The sequence below is a fragment of the Sparus aurata genome, chromosome 8 (assembly GCF_900880675.1).
Source record: "Sparus aurata chromosome 8, fSpaAur1.1, whole genome shotgun sequence".
Lineage (NCBI taxonomy): Eukaryota > Metazoa > Chordata > Actinopteri > Spariformes > Sparidae > Sparus > Sparus aurata.
This window is the reverse complement of record NC_044194.1, coordinates 858,810-879,862: the sequence shown is the minus strand read 5'-3', so window position 1 is coordinate 879,862 and position 21,053 is coordinate 858,810. Positions and strand designations below refer to the sequence as shown.

The following is a 21,053-nucleotide window of genomic DNA, read 5'->3' as shown; positions in this document are numbered from 1 at the left end:
ATACGACAATTAGGGTCCTTCCAGAAAAATGTTCGGGTGGAAACAAGTGCCGTTTATTTAATTCCTCCGCAAAAGCTTTTGCACTGGAATGAAATGTGTAGGAAGAAATAAGTGTACCACGGGCTTGATTTTATCAACACCAGTACATTTATCAAATAGAATTGATAAAACGCATTTGACTACTTAAATGAAAAATAATCTTTCCAAACCTGTTAATTATGCAATTGTATATAAAAAAATAACCTTTTACTGCTTGTAAATATACACTGACATGAGCACGATCCCCCCCACAGCCCTCAGAGCAGCACTCACATGTACTGTATAAACATTTTATTTGATCAAACATTAACGTTCATACACAGAAAGTTAGAGGTCTAAAAAGCAAATATATAACCAAGCAGTTTACATACACACGATGAATGAACAGCTCACCATACACAGAATCAAAGTTTCAGCTCCACTTATCGATTATACAGTTTGCATTCAGGTGAGTATTTTAAAGCTGCACCAGTAAAAATAAACAGACACCAGAGGAACTGTCTCAGTTCTTCATCATATAAACTCTTCATCCAGAACATTATGTGTACATTTGGTTGCATGTGTTGACAGACAGGATGTCTCTGCTCCCACTTCAATGTTAGACATTTAAAGACTGTCGATGCCACCTGGCTCAGCGAGGCCTGATAGAGGCTCGACTGTGCATTCAGCTGCTGTTTGTGACCCAATGAAGCCTGAAAATATTGTGTTTTGTTTATTCACATCTTGAACAATGAGAGAGTCCCAGCAGGAACTCATCTGTTTGTTCAGATAACAGTTTGGATGTGTTGTTGTCACAGTTACAGATCAGCTACCGCATACAGATGTTTAGCTCATTAATGTTGCAGCTGGTGAACAGGGAGCTCATTCAAATGATTTTATAGTTTGTTGTGTAGCTTATGAATTTCCTACTGAGGATCAGTAAACTCTTATTGATATAATAACATCGTAATTTATATTTTCTTTTCTTAATCTATATCTGCTAAGTAAGCAAAGTTAACAAATACATTCAATGGTGTAAAAAGCACAAGATTTACCTCTAAAATTTAGTCTAATACAAGTGGAAGTAACAACTCTGGAAAATAACCTCTTGAATTCATACTCACCTTAAAGGAATATTCTGGTGTAAATTTAATTCATGGTCTAACACACTGTGACACAGAGTAAGACCCCCCCTCGAGAGATCAAGTTTGCAGACCGCTAGCTTACGTAGTTTTAGCAACCACCGAAAAAAACCGCAAGATAACAATACATGGCAGTCTATGCCTCCAAGATGAAACCGCCATCAAAAAGCCACTCATAGCCACAAGTAATGCTCAGAACAGCAACAAACTTCAGCAACAGCACAAACAGGGTCCCAGAACATAGCTAAAGGGATCAAACCTCCACTAGCTTAGCCGGATTTCTATTGTAAAGTGAACAAAACTCACCATTCTCCTGCAGCAGCTTCCTCTTGTGGGGAAGCCCGACGGATTAAATTTACACCTGAATATCCCTTTAATTAAAGGAGTTAGCATATCACCAGATTAACTGCTAAATGCTGTTAACTGTGGCTGCTGTAGGCTAGTTGGCTCAGTTAGCCCTGCAGTAAGTGATCTGGACTGAGAACTGATTGGTTTTGCGAGAAGGAAGAGGTCAATGCTAGCTGGCTAACATGCTAACTTCAGTGCAACACAGCACGTCTTCAACAGAATGTTAAAACCAATTGATTCAGTCAGTTGATAATTTAAGATAATTTCGGTATTTATATATTGCAGCTTTAAACACTATGAGCTCTTTGGTTGATTTTAAATGATGAAATTCTTATTAGTTTAATGATACAATGACAGATACTGAAATCAGTACTGACTCTGACAAGGCGACACTATTAAAGGACTTATTTTAAAATAATAATCCATTAATGAGACATGTTTGACTATAAGAGCAGATGAACGGCTGAATGCACCTTTAACAGACAGGACGGACAGAAGGAGTCTGTGGAGGACACTCAAGTTCCTCCAAAACTGGGTCTCGCTGCATGCAGCTTCATGAAGACGTATATTGTTTTACATCATTTTTTTACATCAGCTTCTCTCTACAGTAACAAACCTCCACCTGAGGAAGAAGCAGCACCAGGCTTTGGATCACACTCTCCTGTCTATAAAGTCTCGTCTTCTTACGGTTCTGATATCAGCTTCTCCCACCTTAACCCCTCTGAACCTGCAGCTCGTTTAGAAAAGCTGAAATATTCCTCAAGGATGACGCAGAAGATCAGTTCATGTATTTGGGGATGCATCCTTTCAGTTCCAGGAGCTCGGGCCAGTGCTCGTATTTATTCAGATTGGGGTCGTTCTTCAGGTGCTGGAACAAACAGAGTTCTTTATTATTGATTCTGCTCCATTATTCTTTATTATTGAAAGAAGTTGATATGGAATATTTGCTGAATTTACAAGAAGGTCCAAATAATGCAGACTGAGTCAGAGACAGAGTTTCACAGAGTTTATAAAGTGTCTCCAACTCAACAACTCACTAAACTGACACATTTGTTAAGGAAGTCTGGGGACTTTCTCCACGGGGACAAAGAAGTAGCCTATATTGTTACTGTTTAGTGTAAAATGTGACATGTTTAGATCAATTGATGTGTGTTGTGTGTCCGTCAGCTCGTTGTGGTTGTTACCTTCTCAAAGTTGCTCTTCACTGTCGCTCCTTTTCCACCAACAAACAGCCAGTTATCTCTGAAGCCCAGTGAATTGACAACAGAACTTCCAAGGTCAGCAATCAGCTTCTTCGCTTCGTCATTTAAACTGTTAACACACAGAGAAAAACATCTTTCAGTCTTACTGATTCAAATGTAAGTGGTAGAACTTTGAATGAAATTTGTTGGCACATGTCCTCCACTGATCCTCCCTGAGACTCTGAATAAAATCAAACAGTGTGTTTGATTCAGGAGATCAGAACCATGATCACATTTCTGTGGTTACAAAAGGAGAGACATTTACTTTGATGAAGGCTCGTCCCAGGATGCGATCAGCACAACAGAGCCGTCCTCGATGCTCTTCAGAAATTTGATGAGAGGCTCCACTTCTGCAACATAAACATGCCGTCATTTAAATCATCCAACAACACTTTACATGTAGTTAGAATACCAGTAACATCCGTATACGTACCGTTGTTGTACATGTTATAGTGACCGGTCTTTGTGATGTTTCCTGTTTTACCTGTTAGAACAAAGACGTTACCATGAGGGACAATGACCGAAGGACAAACTGAGCTGACGAGAGGTTTCAATATACTCACCGTTCATTATGACAATGTTTAATCCCTCTCCAGCGTTGTTCTGTATCATCCCAAGAACCCTGAAGACAGTTTGATCTAGTGTGAATACCAGAAGTCATAAACAGGACATGAGGAGGCAGAGACACTCAACGAGAGGTGGAAGACCAGAGGACCAGAGGAACAGAGGAACAGAGGAACAAAGGACCAGAGACAAGTCCTGTGCAGACCAGCTGTGCAGGATTGTGGAGTACATCTTCAACCTGAGCCTGAAGCTGGGAAAAGAGCCACTGCTGTGGAAAACCTCCTGCATGGTACCAGTACCAAAGATCCCTCACCCAAAAGACTTCAACAGCTACAGACCAGTTGCTCTCACTTCACACCTGATGAATACCCTGGAGCGGCTGGTCCTCGTCCATCTCTGCCCTCTGGTGGGTCCTTTTATGGACCCACTCCAGTTTGCCTATCAACCTGGCATCAGAGTGGACAACACCATCATCTTCCTCCTGGACAGATCACTGTCTCACCTGGAGAAGCCTGGAAGCACCGTGAGGATCATGTTCTTTAGTTTCTCCAGTGCTTTCATCATCATTCAGCCTGCACTTCTGGGGGACAAGCTGGAGCTCGCAGGGGTGAACCAACACCTCACATCCTGGATCCTGGATTACCTCACTAACCGGCCACAGTGTGTGAGGACTCGGGACTACGTGTCGGACACAATAATCTGCAGTACAGGGGCCCCACAGGGAACGGTCCTGGCCCCTTTCCTGTTCACCCTGTACACCGCAGACTTCTACCACCAGTCCCCTCCCTGCCATCTACAGAAGTTCTCTGACGACTCTGCTATCGTCGGCCTCATCAGGGACGGGGACGACAGAGCCTACAGAGAACTTATTCAGGACTTTGTGGACTGGTGCCAGCAGAACCACCTCCAGCTCAACGCCGCTGCACACAGGTGAACATCCTGGGAACAGACATTGAGATGGTGACATCTTACAAGTACCTGGGAGTTCACCTGAACAATAAACTGGACTGGACTGATCACACTGCAGCTACATACAAGAAAGGTCAGAGCAGACTCTATCTGCTGAGGAAGTTCAGGTCCTTTGGACTGCAGGGACCTCCTGACCTCTTTCTATGACTCTGTGGTGGCATCAGCTATTTTCTATGGAGTAGTCTGCTGGAGCAGCAGCATCTCGGCAGCAGACGGGAGGAGCCAGCTCCACCCTGGGATGCCCTCTTGACCCAGTGCATGTGATGGACAATCTGTCACTGCGAGCAGTACCACAGGTCCAAGTGTGTGAAGGAGAGGTACCACAGGACCAGGTGTGTGAAGGAGAGGTACCGTAGGTCCAAGTGTGTGAAGGAGAGGTACCACAGGACCAGGTGTGTGAAGGAAAGGTACCACAGGACCAGGTGTGTGAAGGAAAGGTACCACAGGACCAGGTGTGTGAAGGAGAGGTACCACAGGACCAGGTGTGTGAAGGAGCGGTACCACAGGACCAGGTGTGTGAAGGAGAGGTACCACAGGACCAGGTGTGTGAAGGAGAGGTACCACAGGACCAGGTGTGTGAAGGAAAGGTACCACAGGACCAGGTGTGTGAAGGAGAGGTACCACAGGACCAGGTGTGTGAAGGAGAGGTACCACAGGACCAGGTGTGTGAAGGAAAGGTATCACAGGACCAGGTGTGTGAAGGAGCGGTACCACAGGACCAGGTGTGTGAAGGAGCGGTACCACAGGACCAGGTGTGTCAAGAAGAGGTATCACAGGACCAGGTGTGTCAAGAAGAGGTACCACAGGACCAGGTGTATGAAGGAGAGGTACCACAGGACCAGGTGTGTGAAGAAGAGGTACCACAGGACCAGGTGTGTGAAGGAAAGGTACCACAGGACCAGGTGTGTGAAGAAGAGGTACCACAGGACCAGGTGTGTGAAGGAAAGGTATCACAGGACCAGGTGTGTGGAGAGGTACCGCAGGACCAGGTGTGTAAAGGAGAGGTACCGCAGGTCCAGGTGTGCAAAGGAAAGGTACCACAGGACCAGGTGTGTGAAGGAGAGGTACCACAGGACCAGGTGTGTGAAGGAAAGGTACCACAGGACCAGGTGTGTGAAGGAGAGGTACCACAGGACCAGGTGTGTGAAGGAAAGGTACCACAGGACCAGGTGTGTGAAGGAGAGGTAACACAGGACCAGGTGTGTGAAGGAGAGGTACCACAGGACCAGGTGTGTGAAGGAGAGGTACCACAGGACCAGGTGTGTGAAGGAGAGGTACCACAGGACCAGGTGTGTGAAGGAAAGGTACCACAGGACCAGGTGTGTGAAGGAAAGGTACCACAGGACCAGGTGTGTGAAGGAGAGGTACCACAGGACCAGGTGTGTGAAGGAAAGGTACCACAGGACCAGGTGTGTGAAGGAAAGGTACCACAGGACCAGGTGTGTGAAGGAGAGGTACCACAGGACCAGGTGTGTGAAGGAAAGGTACCACAGGACCAGGTGTGTGAAGGAGAGGTACCACAGGTCCAAGTGTGTAAAGGAGAGGTACCACAGGACCAGGTGTGTGAAGGAGAGGTACCACAGGACCAAGTGTGTGAAGGAGAGCTACCACAGGACCAGGTGTGTGAAGGAGAGGTAACACAGGACCAGGTGTGTGAAGGAGCGGTACCACAGGACCAGGTGTGTAAAGGAGAGGTACCACAGGACCAGGTGTGTGAAGGAGCGGTACCACAGGACCAGGTGTGTGAAGGAGCGGTACCACAGGACCAGGTGTGTGAAGGAGAGGTACCACAAGTCCAAGTGTGTGAAGGAGAGGTACCACAGGTCCTTCCTGCTGCTGTCAGAATACAACCAGCACTGCTCCCAGTAGCTTACATAACTCATTTCTCATTTTTAGTTTTTTTTTTAAATATCTGGCCAAGTTTTATAACTACCCGTATTTATTATTATTTGTAAAAAACAATTCACTGCCAAACTGTTAATAAATCATGTTAATTTTAATTTGTACAATATTATGTTCATATGTATATAAGAGTTAATTCCATTCTATTTTATTTCTAACCTTTTAATCATGTTGTTTATTTTTTACTATTGTTATAGTTTTTGTAATATTACTGTCCTTAGGCTGCTGTGGCAAACACATTTCCGTGTTTATGGAACAATAAAGGAATAATGATGAGGACAGAAGATCAGAGGAACAGAGGATCAGAGGATCTGATGACTGCCATTTGGATTTGCACGGTGAGATAAAAGCAGGAAGTGTTTGAGGAGAGGAGGAAGGTCCAACAGAAACACCTACATTTTGTGTTGGATGCAGATCTTTGGCCCTACGACGTTCGCGGCTCCGCTCCTCATGTAGAAGCTGAAGTGATCATCTGGACAGTGTGTGTCCATGACACAGCCTTCATCTGACGAGGACAGGCACAAAGACTGATTGATTGATCCCCTATCAGATCAGCTTCAATCACTCGTCTGGATCAGGTCGATCACTAACCTTTGTCTTTGGGGAGCTTCTTGGCGGTCTGACTGGACTTGTCAACGTCAACGTCTACATACAAAGCTCGTCGCATCTCACCTGGAACACAAGTTATAGAACCACAAAGATGTTAAATTCAGGATATCTACAACTTCTGAAATGTTGTGTTTAGTGATGTCGTGTTTTGACCCTCAGAGCCACCATACACAACATTTCCACATACAGTGTCTTTAAAGGAGCAGTGTGCGTTTAAAGGCTGAGGTATTAAATGTTCCTGTACTTATGAATGGGTAGTTGTACTGCTGCAGGATGAGCGTGGATACCACGACTGCAGGCACCAGCACCATCAAGATCTTCAAAAGGCCTGCAGGAGACGACAGAGACGAGTCATCAGAAAACGATCTGCACTGAAGTCGACGCCAGATACACCAGACAGACCAGATCTCAAACCAGAGACATCAGTTGTCTGTCAAACCCACCTGTTCTAGAAAACTTAAAATGAACAACCGATGGCGAAGCCACCAAACAAGAAAAACAGCATGTCTGAGGAGTCTCAGTGCTACGTAAAGCTCGTAAATTTTGTCACTGCAACAAATCTGAGAAGGTTCAGATCTTCACCTGATCCCAAAGTGTCCATTTCAGAACTTCAGTTCATGTTAACATTTACAGTCTCTTCTGTCCAAAGTGACTGACAGTAATTCATACATACATTCATACTCTGACACTTCAACATGTAGACCAGGGGAATCAACCAGCGACCTTCTGCTAACAAGGCGCTGGCTCTACCCCTGAACCATGTTTGGTGCTCAAATTGATCATCTTCCTTCATTTGTTCTAACTTTCATGCTTGTCTGAGTTTTGGATGTTTGCTTTTGCTTTTAACGTCCTCTTCTGAACACACAAGTGAACAGCTGACCGGCTCTCTCTGAGCCACCTTGTGTAAATAAAGGTTGACTTAGTGATAAGATGAATTCATATCAGTTGCAACAATACCATAAATACATATATATATAATATTGTGAGTATATTTGATTAGTTTTTACTCCTCCTGAAGTAAAGATTGTAACGATTCTTCCACCGCTGCCAGGTTCTAAACCAAACTGTCACAATGTTATTAGATATTAAAACAACATATGAAGGTTATTAAAGAATTAAAATATAAACTTTCTCTTTGTGATCTTATTTTAGTTTCAGTGAGTCACTGAGAGTAAAACCTCAGTGAGGCTGAAGCAGAGAAACCCTCCTTAATGACACACACACACACACACACAGACACACACAGTTTTGAGTGTTAACTTACGTCGGGCCTTTTGTCTCGGCATTTTTCTTCTTCCTGTTAAAAACAAGACAACAACAGTACAGCTGAACAGATCGTACATAGTTATAATGTCATGTTAAAGCCTCTGATGACAGTTTGAGTCTCTTCTGAACCTTGAACAGGTGTTTGTTTCCTTGAACAGGTGTTTGTTTCCTTGAACAGGTGCAGCAACACGAGCACGTAGAGGTGTTGATAAAATACATTAATTCAAAAATGTGCTACTTTCTGCAAAGTAACACATGTAAACAAATAAACAATAAAGTAATCCGAACAATATCTGCCTCCAAAATGTAGTGAAGTGGAAATACTCAAGTGAAGTACAAGTAACTTTGTACTGAAAGGATAATTTAGGTCGATTTCAACATGCAGCTTTATTACTCAAGCTACCCTTGACTTGCCAGCACCGAAGACGCAAACATTTTTGGTCCAACCCTTACAGGGCTCCTTGAAGGAAGAGTTAGCATTGACAGCTAACCCATGGGGGCAGAACTTTACACTGTGTTTTATGCGTCTTAACATGCTCCAAATCTCACCCCAAAAGGTATGCATCATCAGCAGACACCTTACAACACAGCACTGTAGCGTGTATGACTCAAAATAAATAAAGTGGTTAAAACAGTGTGTTTGTGCAAGCAGCCACATACCGGTTTGTTTACAGCCCTGTCTTCAGGTAGTCCAAACAAGTCCAGTCTAACTCTCCGTTCAAGGAGCCCTGTAAGGGTTGGACCAAAAATGTTTGCGTCTTCAGTACTGGCAAGTCAAGGGTAGCTTGAGCAATGAAGCTGCATGTTGAAATCGCAGAACAGAACTGAAGTACACTGCTGATTCTTCTTCACAGGATGAAAATGACCTCCAGACGAAAACTAATGACAAATAAACCTGAAACAAAATGGCCTTCAATCATCAAATGTACCTGATAGCTCATAGCATCCTGATGACGTTGCTCACCACCACCACCTCCTCTCTGACTTCACCTCAGCAGTATCAGCAGCCAAATCTGCCTTATACCTGCCAAAGATCGACTTTCTCCTCCCCCTCCTCCTCTCTAACTGCTGATGACTTTGCAACTTACTTTACCCAGAAAGTAAAAGACATCAGCTCCTCATTTACTCATTGCCCATTCAGAAAGCACCTTCCCTGACCGTCACCTCCAATGGCCTCACCTGCTTCAGTCCTCTCTCCTCTGAAGATGTTCTCACACTAGTGATGTCTAACTGGGCCACCACCGGTTTCCTGGACCCGATCCCTCCTCCCTTCTTCAAGAAATCTCCCACAATGTCCTGCCATTCCTCACCTCTCTGATCAACTCCTCCTCACTTCAGGCCTCCAGCTCCTCAACACAGCCACAGTAAAGCCGCTCCTACAGAAACCCACACTGGACTCAGCTGACATCTGAAACTACAGACCTGTGTCTCTTCTTTCATTCCTCTCTAAAACCCTGGAACGTGCCGTCTACAACCAACTGTCCTCCTGTCTTTCACAACATGAACTCCTTGACCCAAATCAGTCCGGCTTCACGACCGCTCACTCCACTGAGTCGGACCTCACAGTGACTGAGTCGCTCGGTGCCGCCAGAACCTCGTTCCACTCGTCAGTCCTCGTTCTCCTCGACTTATCTTCTGTGTTTGACAGTCAACCACCAAATCCTCGTCTCCACCCTGGCTTAACATCGCTGACTCAGCTCTAACCTGGTTCACATCATACCTGACGAATCGTAATGCTCGACGACAGACTGTCCTGCACCCCCAACATCACTGCTGTGGCCTGATCCTGCAGATTTGCCATCTACATCATCCGCAGGATCCGGTCTTTTCTCGCAGGGGATGCAACGCAACTCCTGGTCCAAACGCTGGTCATCTCCCGCCTGAACTCCCTCTCAGCTGGACTCCCATCCTCTGCGACTAAACCAATGCAGTTTATCCAGAACGCTGCAGCATGCCTCGTTTACAGTCTACCCAAATTCTCCCATGTGACCGCCCTCCTCCGTGACCTCCACTGGCTTCCTGTTATGACCCGCATCTGATTAAAGACAATGGTGCTGGCCTTCAAAGCTGTCAACGGAACTGCACCTGTTTACCTCCAAACACAGCACTTAAAGTATCCTTGATAAAAAGCAGCTACGATCCTCAGATGAGGGCTTGACAATTGTTTCTATATTTCTTTTTACTGTATCGATGGTGATATATTGCTGAATGCCCCAAATTTAGATGTTAATGTAATGTAAATATACAGGTGATTCTGAGGACACAGTAACAAGCTTTTGTTTCAATACTTGTACAAGTGACATGATCACTGTTATTCTGTCAATCTTCTAGGACAACAAGAGCAACATGATCAGATCTCTGAGCAACAAAGAAACACATTTTTCAATACACAACAGACATTCAGTTTATTATTGTATGATTTAAAGAAGAAAATCCTCAGGTGGGAGAAACTGGAAGCAGCAAATGTTTGATTATTAATGTTTGTAACTGACGGTCAAACGATCTCTGATAATTAACAGATGAACAAACAACACTAAACTTCCTGTGGCATTTGAGTAAATGTCTTCCTGGTCTGCATTCCTGAACATCATGTGTTCACCTGTGCAGGTATAAATCACAGCTGGTAGAAATACTCACAGATGGAAGACGGAGCTGTTGGAGAAATCACACTGAATCATAGAAATAAATCAAATAGAGTTGCACTGACCCACTCTGACTGTGAGCATGTCTCTGACGTCCGGCCACACTGACTCTGACTCCCGGGAGGCGTTCAGGTACCGGAGCTGCCGGGACAAACAGGTTGATCCTGTTCCGCCTCTCTGAGGCTGATAACCTGGTTACAGTCAGCTGCACCCAGGAAACCAGAGAGTAATTACTCATGCACTGATAACTTTATGAAGGCAATAAAGGGCCATTTACAGACATGTAGTTTGATCTGCAGATACACTCTGACACACGTAGTTTATGCACAGTGTGAAAGATGGTGTTATGTTTGAGGTTATATCTTAGGACCCAAATGCGGAGGCAGAGACAGGAAGTAGTGAAGTGGATATTTATTTAACAAACGGTGCTGAAGCATGATGTGGACGAGGTGATGGGGGTTGTAGGTAGGCAGGTAGGCATGCGGGTAGGCAGGGGTTGAGTGGAGATGTCTTGGAGGAACTCAGGTGAGCAGATGAGCAGAAAGCAGAGCAAAACGGCGCTGAAGATTTCTGTACGAGGCAACAAAGAGAAGGGCATGAGGGCAAAGGCGAAAACACGAAATAGTAGCACCATGAAGTCACTGTATTAGACACAATGATCTAGACCCAAAGTGGTGAAAAGACCAGGTAGGTAAAGCCAGTGGGTGATGAGTTGATCCTCCTCAGGTGTGCCACTCACCTGCTGCTGCTGCTGCTGCTGCCACGCCCACAGACATACACAGGGAAGGGGCAGGTGAGGGAGAAAGGAGGGGGAAATAGAGATGGGATTTATGGCTCTTTGAGGGGAGCCGGATCTTGGTGAGCCGTTCCTTTCAAAGAGCCGTTCAAAAAACTGGCTCATTTGACTGATTTCTATATTTATTAAGTTTTAAGAAGCTTGGTAACCTGGTGGTAACTTATTTTATCTTGGAAATAATCACTGGGAGGTATGATAGGGTGAGATTTGGAACAAAATAATACAAAATTAGATATCCCACCAATATCTGAGTTTGAATTATTCTGAAATATTGATTATAACCTCATTTGACATGTGTGGACTAGATTTTAAAGATCTGGATTCACTGTAAATATTTCAACAGGGTTGCGCCATATGACTCTGCTTTGACAGTGACATCATTATTTTGGATTTACCCTTTGTACAAATTGTGGTGGCGTCATGCTACATTTGCATATCTGATAAGCACCGTGCAGCTGGGCTGCGCTCCTCCCCATGTAACTTCTCTGTCCTACTCAGGGGAGGAGCAAACGAGGAGCACACAGTGATACATATATATATATATATATATATATATATATATATACATAAGAAACCAACCAAATTTACCAAAACAGATGTAATGGTTGAAGGATTTTGGAGTTCTTGACAGTGTAGAGCAGGTGTGTCAATCTTACAGCCCTTTAATCCAGCTCACGAGAAGATTTTACAAAGTATAAAAATTACAGAAAAGTCTGCAATTTTTCAATAAAACTAACTGCTTTTTCAAATTTGTCCACTGGAAGTGGTTCATGGCTGCTCATGCTGGAGCTGAGAGTTCCATTAAAGGCAAGATTGGCTCATCTTTATTCATACGTGCTGATTTGGTATCAACTTTACACTCCGTGGCACCTTCATTACCCAAAAAAGCTTTATTGAAAAAGAGAAAAGTGGACACAGAGTGCAGACGTTTCCACGAAAAATGGTCCCTTTCCTATTCATTAAAGTGTTCACAGCAGCAAGTTTCAGTGCTGAAAGAATATAATATTCGACGCTACTATGAGACTCATCATGCCAAAAAATATAACAGCTTACAAGGACAACTGAGAAGAGAGAAGATAAATGAATTGTTAGCGGGTCTGAAGAAACAGCAGTCTGTTTTTACTTGTAGATATCAGTGTTGCAGCAGTGAAGGCCAGCTACCTTATTGCTAGCGAAATAGCAACATCATCAAAGCCGTACTGTGAGGGTGAGTTTGTGAAAACATGCACGCTGAAGGCAGCAGAGATCGTGTTCCCTGAGAACGACAGGCTTTTGCTAACATTAGTCTGACAAAAAACACTATGGCAGATAGGATTAATATATATTATAATAGTTAATATTGATATGACTTGGTACAAAGATAAGATCACGGGATTGCTGCAGAAGTTTGAGCAACGGTTTCAGATTTTTGGTGAACTTGAGACAGGTTTTTTGCTCGCCATTCACAGTCAATGCCTCTGGTCTGCCAGTCAACATCTAACTTGAAATTACTGACTTACAGTGTGATTCAGATGTAAACAACAAATTTGCCTTGGCAGGTTTAGACACATTTTATCAGTTTCTCCTGCCAGGTTAACCCAAACTGACTGCGAACATTTTGTCCTTGTTTGGGACTACCTATCTTTGTGAACAAGTTTTCCCTGTAATGAGCATCAATAAAACAAAGCTGCGCTCAAGGCTCACACACAAGCACTTAAATTACATCCTGAAATTGGCTGCTACTCAGGATATGACAGCTGATATTGATGCACTTGTGAAGGCTAAAAGATGCCAAGTTTCAGAAGCAAATTAAACAGTGAGTAACTCTACTTAATGTAAAATGCTGCTTCAGACACTTTACACCCTGAAGAGTTCTGTGAAAATTAATGCTTACTGTGCAAATATACTCTGAACATTGTGCAATATAATGTCAGTCAGCAGCGTCAGTACAAAAGAGTTTAGTTTGGTGGAACGCTATTGTTCATGCATTGCCACAATTTATGCAGTATGTTTTGTTTTTTTTTAAGTTGTTATTGTATAAACTGTACACATGTACAAGGCATTGGGATCTTTAATAGTTCCCATCCTCTTCAGTTTGTATGGTGTGGTGTGTCAGTTCAGGTGGTCAGGATTAGTACACAGATGTGGAAATGAGAGTACATTTAAAATAATTTCTAGATCTTGACAAGTTGTTTGATCACAAAGTAAAATACTATATTGTTCAATTCCAGATATCTGTGACTGAATGTTTTGTACCTTTGTAAATACACTGTGACCTGTAAGTTCTAATTCACATGAGTAAATGATAAACTGAGGCATTATATTGTTGAAATTGCACATATTTTTCAAAAAAAAGGTCAGGTTGTTAAAAATGTTTTGTAAAAAGATTCTTCTTTAAAGGAGAACGTTTTCAGAATGTACTACTTTTTTTGCACTCAAACAAAGAGGAACATTTGAAATTGTAATTATCTGTAGGCTCCCAATTTCTACAGAGAACTTTCAACTTGAATCGATAGCAGCAATAGCAAATGGCTCAAAGTGGCAGTTAGTAACCTAAAAGTGATCAAAGAGATCAAATGGGTTATAAATTTGATTGATAAATCAATTCTCATCACACTGCAATTGTTTGTAAGTATAAATCAACGTCTACCCCGTAGTAGACTAGTGGGTAAATGTAAAGACTTTTGACTGAAGGGTTCAAGATGTGAATCCCAAATTTAGCACTGTCCAAATTATGCTGAAATTAATTTTACTTAAATTAATTAAACTGCCAACAGTACACTGCCTCACACGGGGCACCATTATGTGTATTCCTCACACTGGGCACCATTGATGTTGAGCTTTGCATTACATGAGGCACAATTAAGTAGTGTTTAGGCAACGTTAAAGAGGAGTTTTAGGTTAAATTTGGCTATCAATAATAATTAATTCATTAATAATTCCCTTGAAGAAGGGAAAACATAGCAAATTTACTAAATCGGTCTCATAAAAAGGTACTAAACAGTTTAAAACTGATTAATAATCAACTTAATAACTACAACCAAATTTACCATAACAGCTGTGATGGTTGAGGGATTCTGGAGTTCTTGACAGTGTAAAGGTCGGCAACATTCACTCTGTACAATATTAAATAGACAGCAAGAAGGTTCAGAAGTCTTTTATTCAACACAAAGATGAAAACACACAATCTAACTAATATGTACTATATACAGGTGTGTGTGTGTGTGTGTGTGTGTGTGTGTGTGTGTGTTTGTTTGTGACGTGATGCCAGGTTAGAGAAGATAGTTAGTTGAGAGGAGAGCTTGAGGATAAAAGTCGAAGGAGTAGAGGGCGTCGAGTGAGAGAACAAGGAAGGAGCTGGAGCTCGTTTGACTCTCTGATCAGAGGGGGGCTGTCATCCTGAAAAATAGTAGCTCAAAGCTGAGTTTTGCACCTAGGTGTGAAGATTGGGGAATTCTGGGACACTGAGTTCAGTTCAAAGTCTATTTTGAAATCGGGCATGAATGAGTTCATCTGTGGGTCTCAACACTTAGATTGGACACACGGCTTCTTAGACAAATGGTCAATTGTGGGATCAAGACAACAGTTAAAGTCAACACCGAGGATAAGATGGCAGGAATGTCAGAATCAGGATTTCTTTATTGTTCCGCAAACTGGGAAATTTCTTTGCCACAGCAGCCAAACAACAGTACTATTACAAAAAATGTATAGTAAAAATGTATAATATCTTGTTTAATATGAACAATATTATGATGTAAGTCAGCGAGAGGGAAAAGGCATTTTTGGAAAAAAAAGTCATTGTCTCAGTTTGGACCATACACATTCACCAAAGTCAAATTATTTCCACAGATCTTCCCTGAGATGATAATAAAGCGCCTGTTGAGGTCTGATGTGACCTCAGACACTGAGAGCTGACTGATCTGTGGACGACTGTCACTCCTCGAGCCTGACTTGTGAAGGACGAGGGTTAGGGTGAATCGGCAAAGAAAGCAAAGTAATCAAATATATGTAATCGAGTAAAAAGTTCTAGATTTGCTTCTAAAATGTAGTGGAGTGGAAAGTAAATACTTTATTATTTATTGTGTCATATATTTAAAGTTGCAACATGTAAGAATTAAAAACATGAGACATGTGTGACTTTAAGAGCAGACAAAGAACGGCTGAATGCACCTTTAACAGACAGGACGAGCAGCAGGAGTCCCTGGAGGACGCTCAAAGAGCTGCTCTTGCTGCTTGCAGCTTCATGAAGACGTATATTGTTTACATCATCTGTACAGATTGATTTGAGTGTTTTCCAACACCTAAATGTCCCTGAGCTCTTCTGTAGTGAAGGTAGATGATCCACAGCAGTCCTGGTGGATGCAACTCGTCCTCCAGATCCCACAAAATGTTCAAAATCAAGAAAAATACAGAAACGTTGACGTGTGTTTCCCTTCTCTCTACAGTAACAAACCTTCACCTGAGGAAGAAGCAGCACCAGGCTTTGGATCACACTCTCCAGTCTATAAAGTCTCGTCTTCTTACGGTTCTGATATCAGCTGTTCCCAACTTTGCACCTCCGAACACGTCGTCTGTCCTCTGCTCGATGTTCCTGCAGCCAGTTAGAAAAGCTGAAATATTTCTCGAGGATGATGCAGAAGATCAGTCCATGTATTTGGGGATGCATCCTTTCAGTTCCACCTCCTGGGGCCAGCCGTTTTTATTCAGATTGTTGTCGTTCTTCAGGTGCTGGAACAAACACACAGAGGAAGTTCTGGTTCTGTTTCGACCCAAACTACATCAACAGAAAACCAGCCCACATGTAACCCTGTAGGGCTGCAACAACTCGTCAATTAATCCACTAATCGATCGATAAAAGGATCTGATGTTTTATTTTGTCATGATTATAATTAAAGATTTGAATAAAAAAAGCAACTTGAATACATGATGTGTGACATCATCACGTGTTCTTCATGATTTAAATCTTACTCTCTGAGAACCAGATCAGACCTGATCTGATCACAGTGATCCGCTCTCAGTCTGTCAGCTCACAGTTATATTAACCTGCGTCTGAGGGACCACCTGTGAAGTGATGTCACTTCCTGCTCTACATGAATTCACTAAACTGAGACATTTGTTAAGGGAGTCTGGGAACTTTCTCCACGGGAACAAAGAAGTAGCCTATATTGTTACTGTTTAGTGTAAAATGTGACATGTTTAGATCAATTGATGTGTGTTGTGTGTCCGTCAGCTCGTTGTGGTTGTTACCTTCTCAAAGTTTCTCATTGTCGCTCTTTTCCCACCAACAAACAGCCAGTTATCTCTGTAGCCCAGTGAACTGACAGCAAAACTTCCCAGGTCAGCAATCAGCATCTTCGCTTCGTCATTTAAGCTGTTAACACACAGAGAAAAACATCTTTCAGTTTTACTGATTCAAATGTAAGTGGTAGAACTTTGAATGAGCTCTGTTGGCACATGTCCTCCACTAGAGTTCTCAACGGGTCGGGCCAAACCCGACCGGACCCGCAGGCTCGGGCCGGGTTCGGGCCGAAAAAATACGCAAATGAGCCGGGTCGGGTCGGGCTTCCTTTTTTATAAAACACATTTCATAAAACACATGTCTTGCAGGTTGTAAATTATATATTGTTTGTTGTGAATCATCGCTGTTCACGCATGGTGAAGAGTAAGTCTGGCTGCTGCTTCAGGGGGAGGGGCAGACGCAGACCTGACGCCGCTGCGTAAAGTTACGACAACAAATGTATGAGGAAAACAATGCAGGCGCGCGGGGGGTCGGGTTCGGGCCGGGATCGGGCAGACAATTCATGCTGGTGTGTCAGGCTGCGTCAGGTTCGGGCTTAAAAACCCGCGGGCCGGGTCGGGTCGGGTCATAATTTTCAGGCCCGTTGAGAATTCTATCCTCCACTGATCCTCCCTGAGACTCACCACTCAGACTTTATCTCAGAATAAAATCAAACAGTATGTTTGATTCAGGAGATCAGAACCATGATCACATTTCTGTGGTTACAAAAGGAGAGACATTTACTTTGATGAAGGCTCGTCCCAGGATGCGATCAGCACAACAGAGCCGTCCTCGATGCTCTTCAGAAATTTGATGAGAGGCTCCACTTCTGCAACATAAACATGCCGTCATTTAAATCATCCAACAACACTTTACATGTAGTTAGAATACCAGTAACATCCGTATACGTACCGTTGTTGTACATGTTAAAGTGACCGGTCTCTGTGATGTTTCCTGCTTTACCTGTTAGAACAAAGACGTTACCATCAGGGACAATGACCGAAGGACCAACTGAGCTGACGAGAGGTTTCAATGTACTCACCGTTCATTATGACAATGTTTAATCCATGTCCAACATTGTCCAGCATCATCCCAAGAACCCTGAAGACAGTTTGATTTACTGTGAATACCAGAAGTCATAAACAGGACATGAGGAGGCAGAGACACATAACGAGAGCTGGAGGACAGAGACCAGAGGACCAGAGGAACAGAGGATCCGAGGACAGAACAGAAACACCTACATTTTGTTTTGGATGCAGATCTTTGGTCCCATGACGTTCTCGGCTCCGCTCCTCATGTAGAAGCTGAAGTGATAATCCGGACAGTGTGTGTCCATGTAACAGCCTCCATCTGATGAGAACAGGCACAAAAGTCTGATTGATCCGCTGTCAAATCAGCTTCAATCACTCGTCTGGATCGGGTCGATCACTAACCTTTGTCTTTGGGGAGCTTCTTGGTGGTCTGACTGGACTTGTCAACGTCAACGTCTACATACAAAGCTCGTCGCATCTCACCTGGAACACAAGTTATAGAACCAAGAAGATGTTAAATTCAGGATATCTAAAACTTCTGAAGTGTTGTGTTTAGTGATGTTGTGTTTTGACCCTCAGAGCCACCATACACAACATTTCCACATACAGTGTCTTTAAAGGAGCAGTGTGCGTTTAAAGGCTGAGGTATTAAATGTTCCTGTACTTATGAATGTGTAGTTGTACTGCTGCAGGATGAGCTTGTAAACCACGACTGCAGGCACCAGCACCATCAAGATCTTCAAAAGGCCTGCAGGAAACGACAGAGACGAGTCATCAGAGAACGATCTGCGCTGAAGTCGACGCCAGATACACCAGACAGACCAGATCTCAAACCAGAGACATCAGTTGTCTGTCAAACCCGCCTGTTCTAAAAAATATACATGTTCTGACGCTTGAACAACAAAAAGTGAAGCCGCCAGTCAGGAAAAACAGCATTTCTGAGGAGTCACAGTGAGCCTCTCTGTGTTACGAGAAGCTGATTAAAAGTGACTGACATTAATACATTCATACTCTGATGGTGGCAGCTGCCATCTAAGCTGCTGACGTGATGTATTTTGCCCGAGGACACTTCAACATGCAGACCAGGGGAATCAAACCAGCGACCTTCTGCTAACAAGGCGCTGGCTCTACCCCTGAGCCATGTTTGGTGCTCAAATTGATCATCTTCCTTCATTTGTTCTAACTTTCATGCTTGTCTGAGTTTTGGATGTTTGCTTTTGCTTTTAACGTCCTCTTCTGAACACACAAGTGAACAGCTGACCGGCTCTCTCTGAGCCACCTTGTGTAAATAAAGGTTGACTTAGTGATAAGATGAATTCATATCAGTTTCAACAATACCATAAATACATATATATATATAATATTGTGAGTATATTTGATTAGTTTTTACTCCTCCTGAAGTAAAGATTGTAACGATTCTTCCACCGCTGCCAGGTTCTAAACCAAACTGTCACAATGTTATTAGATATTAAAACAACACATGAAGGTTATTAAAGAATTAAAATATAAACTTTCTCTTTGTGATCTTATTTTAGTTTCAGTGAGTCACTGAGAGTAAAACCTCAGTGAGGCTGAAGCAGAGAAACCCTCCACACACACACACAGAGACACACACACACACACACACACACACACACACACAGACACACACACACACACACACACACAGAGACACACACACACAGACACACACAGAGACACACACACACACACACACACACACACACAGACAGACAGACACACACACACACAGAGACACACACACACAGACACACACACACACACACACACACAGTTTTGAGTGTAGACTTACTTCTGATCTTTTGTCTCGGCATTTTTGTTCTTACTGTTAAAAACAAGCAACAACAGTACAGTATGTCACGTTAAACCCTCTGATGTCAGTTTTGATTGAACAGGTTCAGCAACACGAACACAGAGGTGTCGATAAAATACATCAATGTAAAAATATCCTACTTGGCTCTAATGCAGCAAGTAATCTGCAAAGTAACAAATAAATAATTTTGTCAGTCGATTAATCTGTATTTGTGTAGCAACAGAAAAGTACAGCTGTTTAATTCATTACTCTCGTTATGTAACTCAGCTTTTATCAGTCTTTTCCTCCTCGACTTTTTAAACTTCGGTCATGCAAAACAAGTTTGAGCAACAAAGAAACACATTTTTCGTTAAACTAACAGACATTCAGTTTATTATTGTATAAATCGAAGACGAACATTCTCAGGTGGGAAAAACTGGAAGCAGCAAATGTTTGATTCAACATTAGCTAATTATTAATGTTTGTTAACTGATAATTAACACATGAACAAACGACACTAAACTTCCTGTGGCATTTGAGTAAATGTTCTCCTGGTCTGCATTCCTGAACATCATGTGTTCACCTGTGCAGGTATAAATCACAGCTGGTAGAAATACTCACAGACAGAAGACGGAGCTGTTGGAGAAATAAATCAAATAGAGTTGCACTGACCCACTCTGACCGTGAGCATGTCTCTGACGTCCGGCCACACTGACTCTGACTCCCGGGAGGCGTTCAGGTACCGGAGCTGTCGGGACAAACAGGTTGATCCTGTTCCGCCTCTCTGAGCATGATAAGAGTTACAGTTAGCTGCACCCAGGAAACCAGAGAGTAATTACTCATGCACTGATAACTTCATGAAGGCAATAAAGGGCCATTTACAGACATGTAGTTTGATCTGCAGATACACTCTGACACTCGGAGACTCCCGGAGAACAAGTTCAAGGGTCAGACTCACCACTGAGTTTTGTCTGTTCAACAAGAAGAACCTCGTATAACAGTGAGTGATGCGTTCACTGACTTTGGCTGAAGGTAAATCTTGGATTTTTCCTTCCATCACTGACACCACAGGACTCCTGTCCGAGGCGAGGGCCACTGTCACAGGCTTCCTGCTCATCATCATGTTCCAGGACTTCTCAGTGACGATGTGGTTGGTACCACTGACAGGGAGCGCCTTCACACTAAGATGTTCCTTAATTAATCAATTTATCTCCCCAATGCCTTTTTCTCTTGTGAATTAGTGAGTCATCCATGACTGCCTGAACACCAGCGACCAAGAGCTTCAACTGGTTCTGACCCACACAAACAGAACCTTCAGCAGAGGATTACCTTCTGCTGCAGTTATTCTTAATAACTGTCAGCTGGTTTGATGAGTCATAAGATTAAACTTTGTTTTACAGCGGCGTGCTGACGATGACCTGAGGAAAGAAGCTGCTCTGTAGTTTGTTTCAACGC

At 43.1% G+C, this 21,053-nt stretch overlaps 2 protein-coding genes across 9 annotated transcripts; both read right to left on the bottom strand.

Moving 5' to 3' along the window:
* Positions 1–315: 315 nt before the first annotated feature.
* LOC115586982 (protein FAM3C-like) lies at positions 316–20,503 on the bottom strand. 2 transcript variants are annotated; one of them, XR_003984941.1, is made up of 11 exons: positions 20,271–20,503; positions 19,599–19,631; positions 18,450–18,533; positions 18,188–18,268; positions 17,996–18,104; positions 17,797–17,855; positions 17,667–17,717; positions 17,499–17,583; positions 16,724–16,847; positions 15,936–16,204; positions 316–2,130 (listed from the first exon to the last, which is right to left on the bottom strand). XR_003984941.1 is itself a non-coding variant. In XM_030426511.1 (10 exons), the coding sequence occupies exons 1-10, from the start codon at positions 20,287–20,289 to the stop codon at positions 16,118–16,120; spliced, it is 732 nt and encodes a 243-aa protein (XP_030282371.1). In that variant the 5' UTR covers positions 20,290–20,503; the 3' UTR covers positions 15,098–16,117. The 2 variants fall into 2 exon arrangements, 1 of the variants encoding a protein (XP_030282371.1); XM_030426511.1 differs by lacking the exon at positions 316–2,130 and having other exon boundaries at positions 15,098–16,204.
* Positions 316–20,570, bottom strand: LOC115586981 (protein FAM3C-like). 7 transcript variants are annotated; one of them, XM_030426504.1, is made up of 11 exons: positions 20,497–20,570; positions 10,767–10,994; positions 8,058–8,090; positions 7,081–7,121; positions 6,776–6,856; positions 6,581–6,689; positions 3,313–3,371; positions 3,183–3,233; positions 3,015–3,099; positions 2,693–2,819; positions 316–2,376 (listed from the first exon to the last, which is right to left on the bottom strand). In XM_030426504.1, the coding sequence occupies exons 2-11, from the start codon at positions 10,937–10,939 to the stop codon at positions 2,287–2,289; spliced, it is 849 nt and encodes a 282-aa protein (XP_030282364.1). In that variant the 5' UTR covers positions 10,940–10,994; positions 20,497–20,570; the 3' UTR covers positions 316–2,286. The 7 variants fall into 7 exon arrangements, with proteins under 7 accessions (XP_030282364.1, XP_030282365.1, XP_030282366.1 ...); XM_030426505.1 differs by lacking the exon at positions 20,497–20,570 and having other exon boundaries at positions 7,038–7,121; positions 10,767–10,884; XM_030426506.1 differs by lacking the exon at positions 20,497–20,570 and having other exon boundaries at positions 10,697–10,872.
* Between the last annotated feature and the right edge of the window lie 483 nt (positions 20,571–21,053).

Bases quoted from the DNA above. Each gene is read 5' to 3' on its own strand.
- LOC115586981 (XM_030426504.1), bottom strand. From the start codon at position 10,939: ATGAGTAATTACTCTCTGGTTTCCTGGGTGCAGCTGACTGTAACCAGG. The intron at 8,091-10,766 runs GTCAGTGCAACT...TGTTTTTAACAG, and splicing joins CATGCTCACAGTCAGAGTGG to GAAGAAGAAAAATGCCGAGA. The intron at 7,122-8,057 runs GTAAGTTAACAC...CGTCTCCTGCAG, and splicing joins GCCGAGACAAAAGGCCCGAC to GCCTTTTGAAGATCTTGATG.
- LOC115586982 (XM_030426511.1), bottom strand. The intron at 17,856-17,995 runs GTAGGTGTTTCT...AACTGTCTTCAG, and splicing joins ATCTGCATCCAAAACAAAAT to GGTTCTTGGGATGATGCTGG. The intron at 17,718-17,796 runs GTGAGTACATTG...TTGTTCTAACAG, and splicing joins AAACATTGTCATAATGAACG to GTAAAGCAGGAAACATCACA.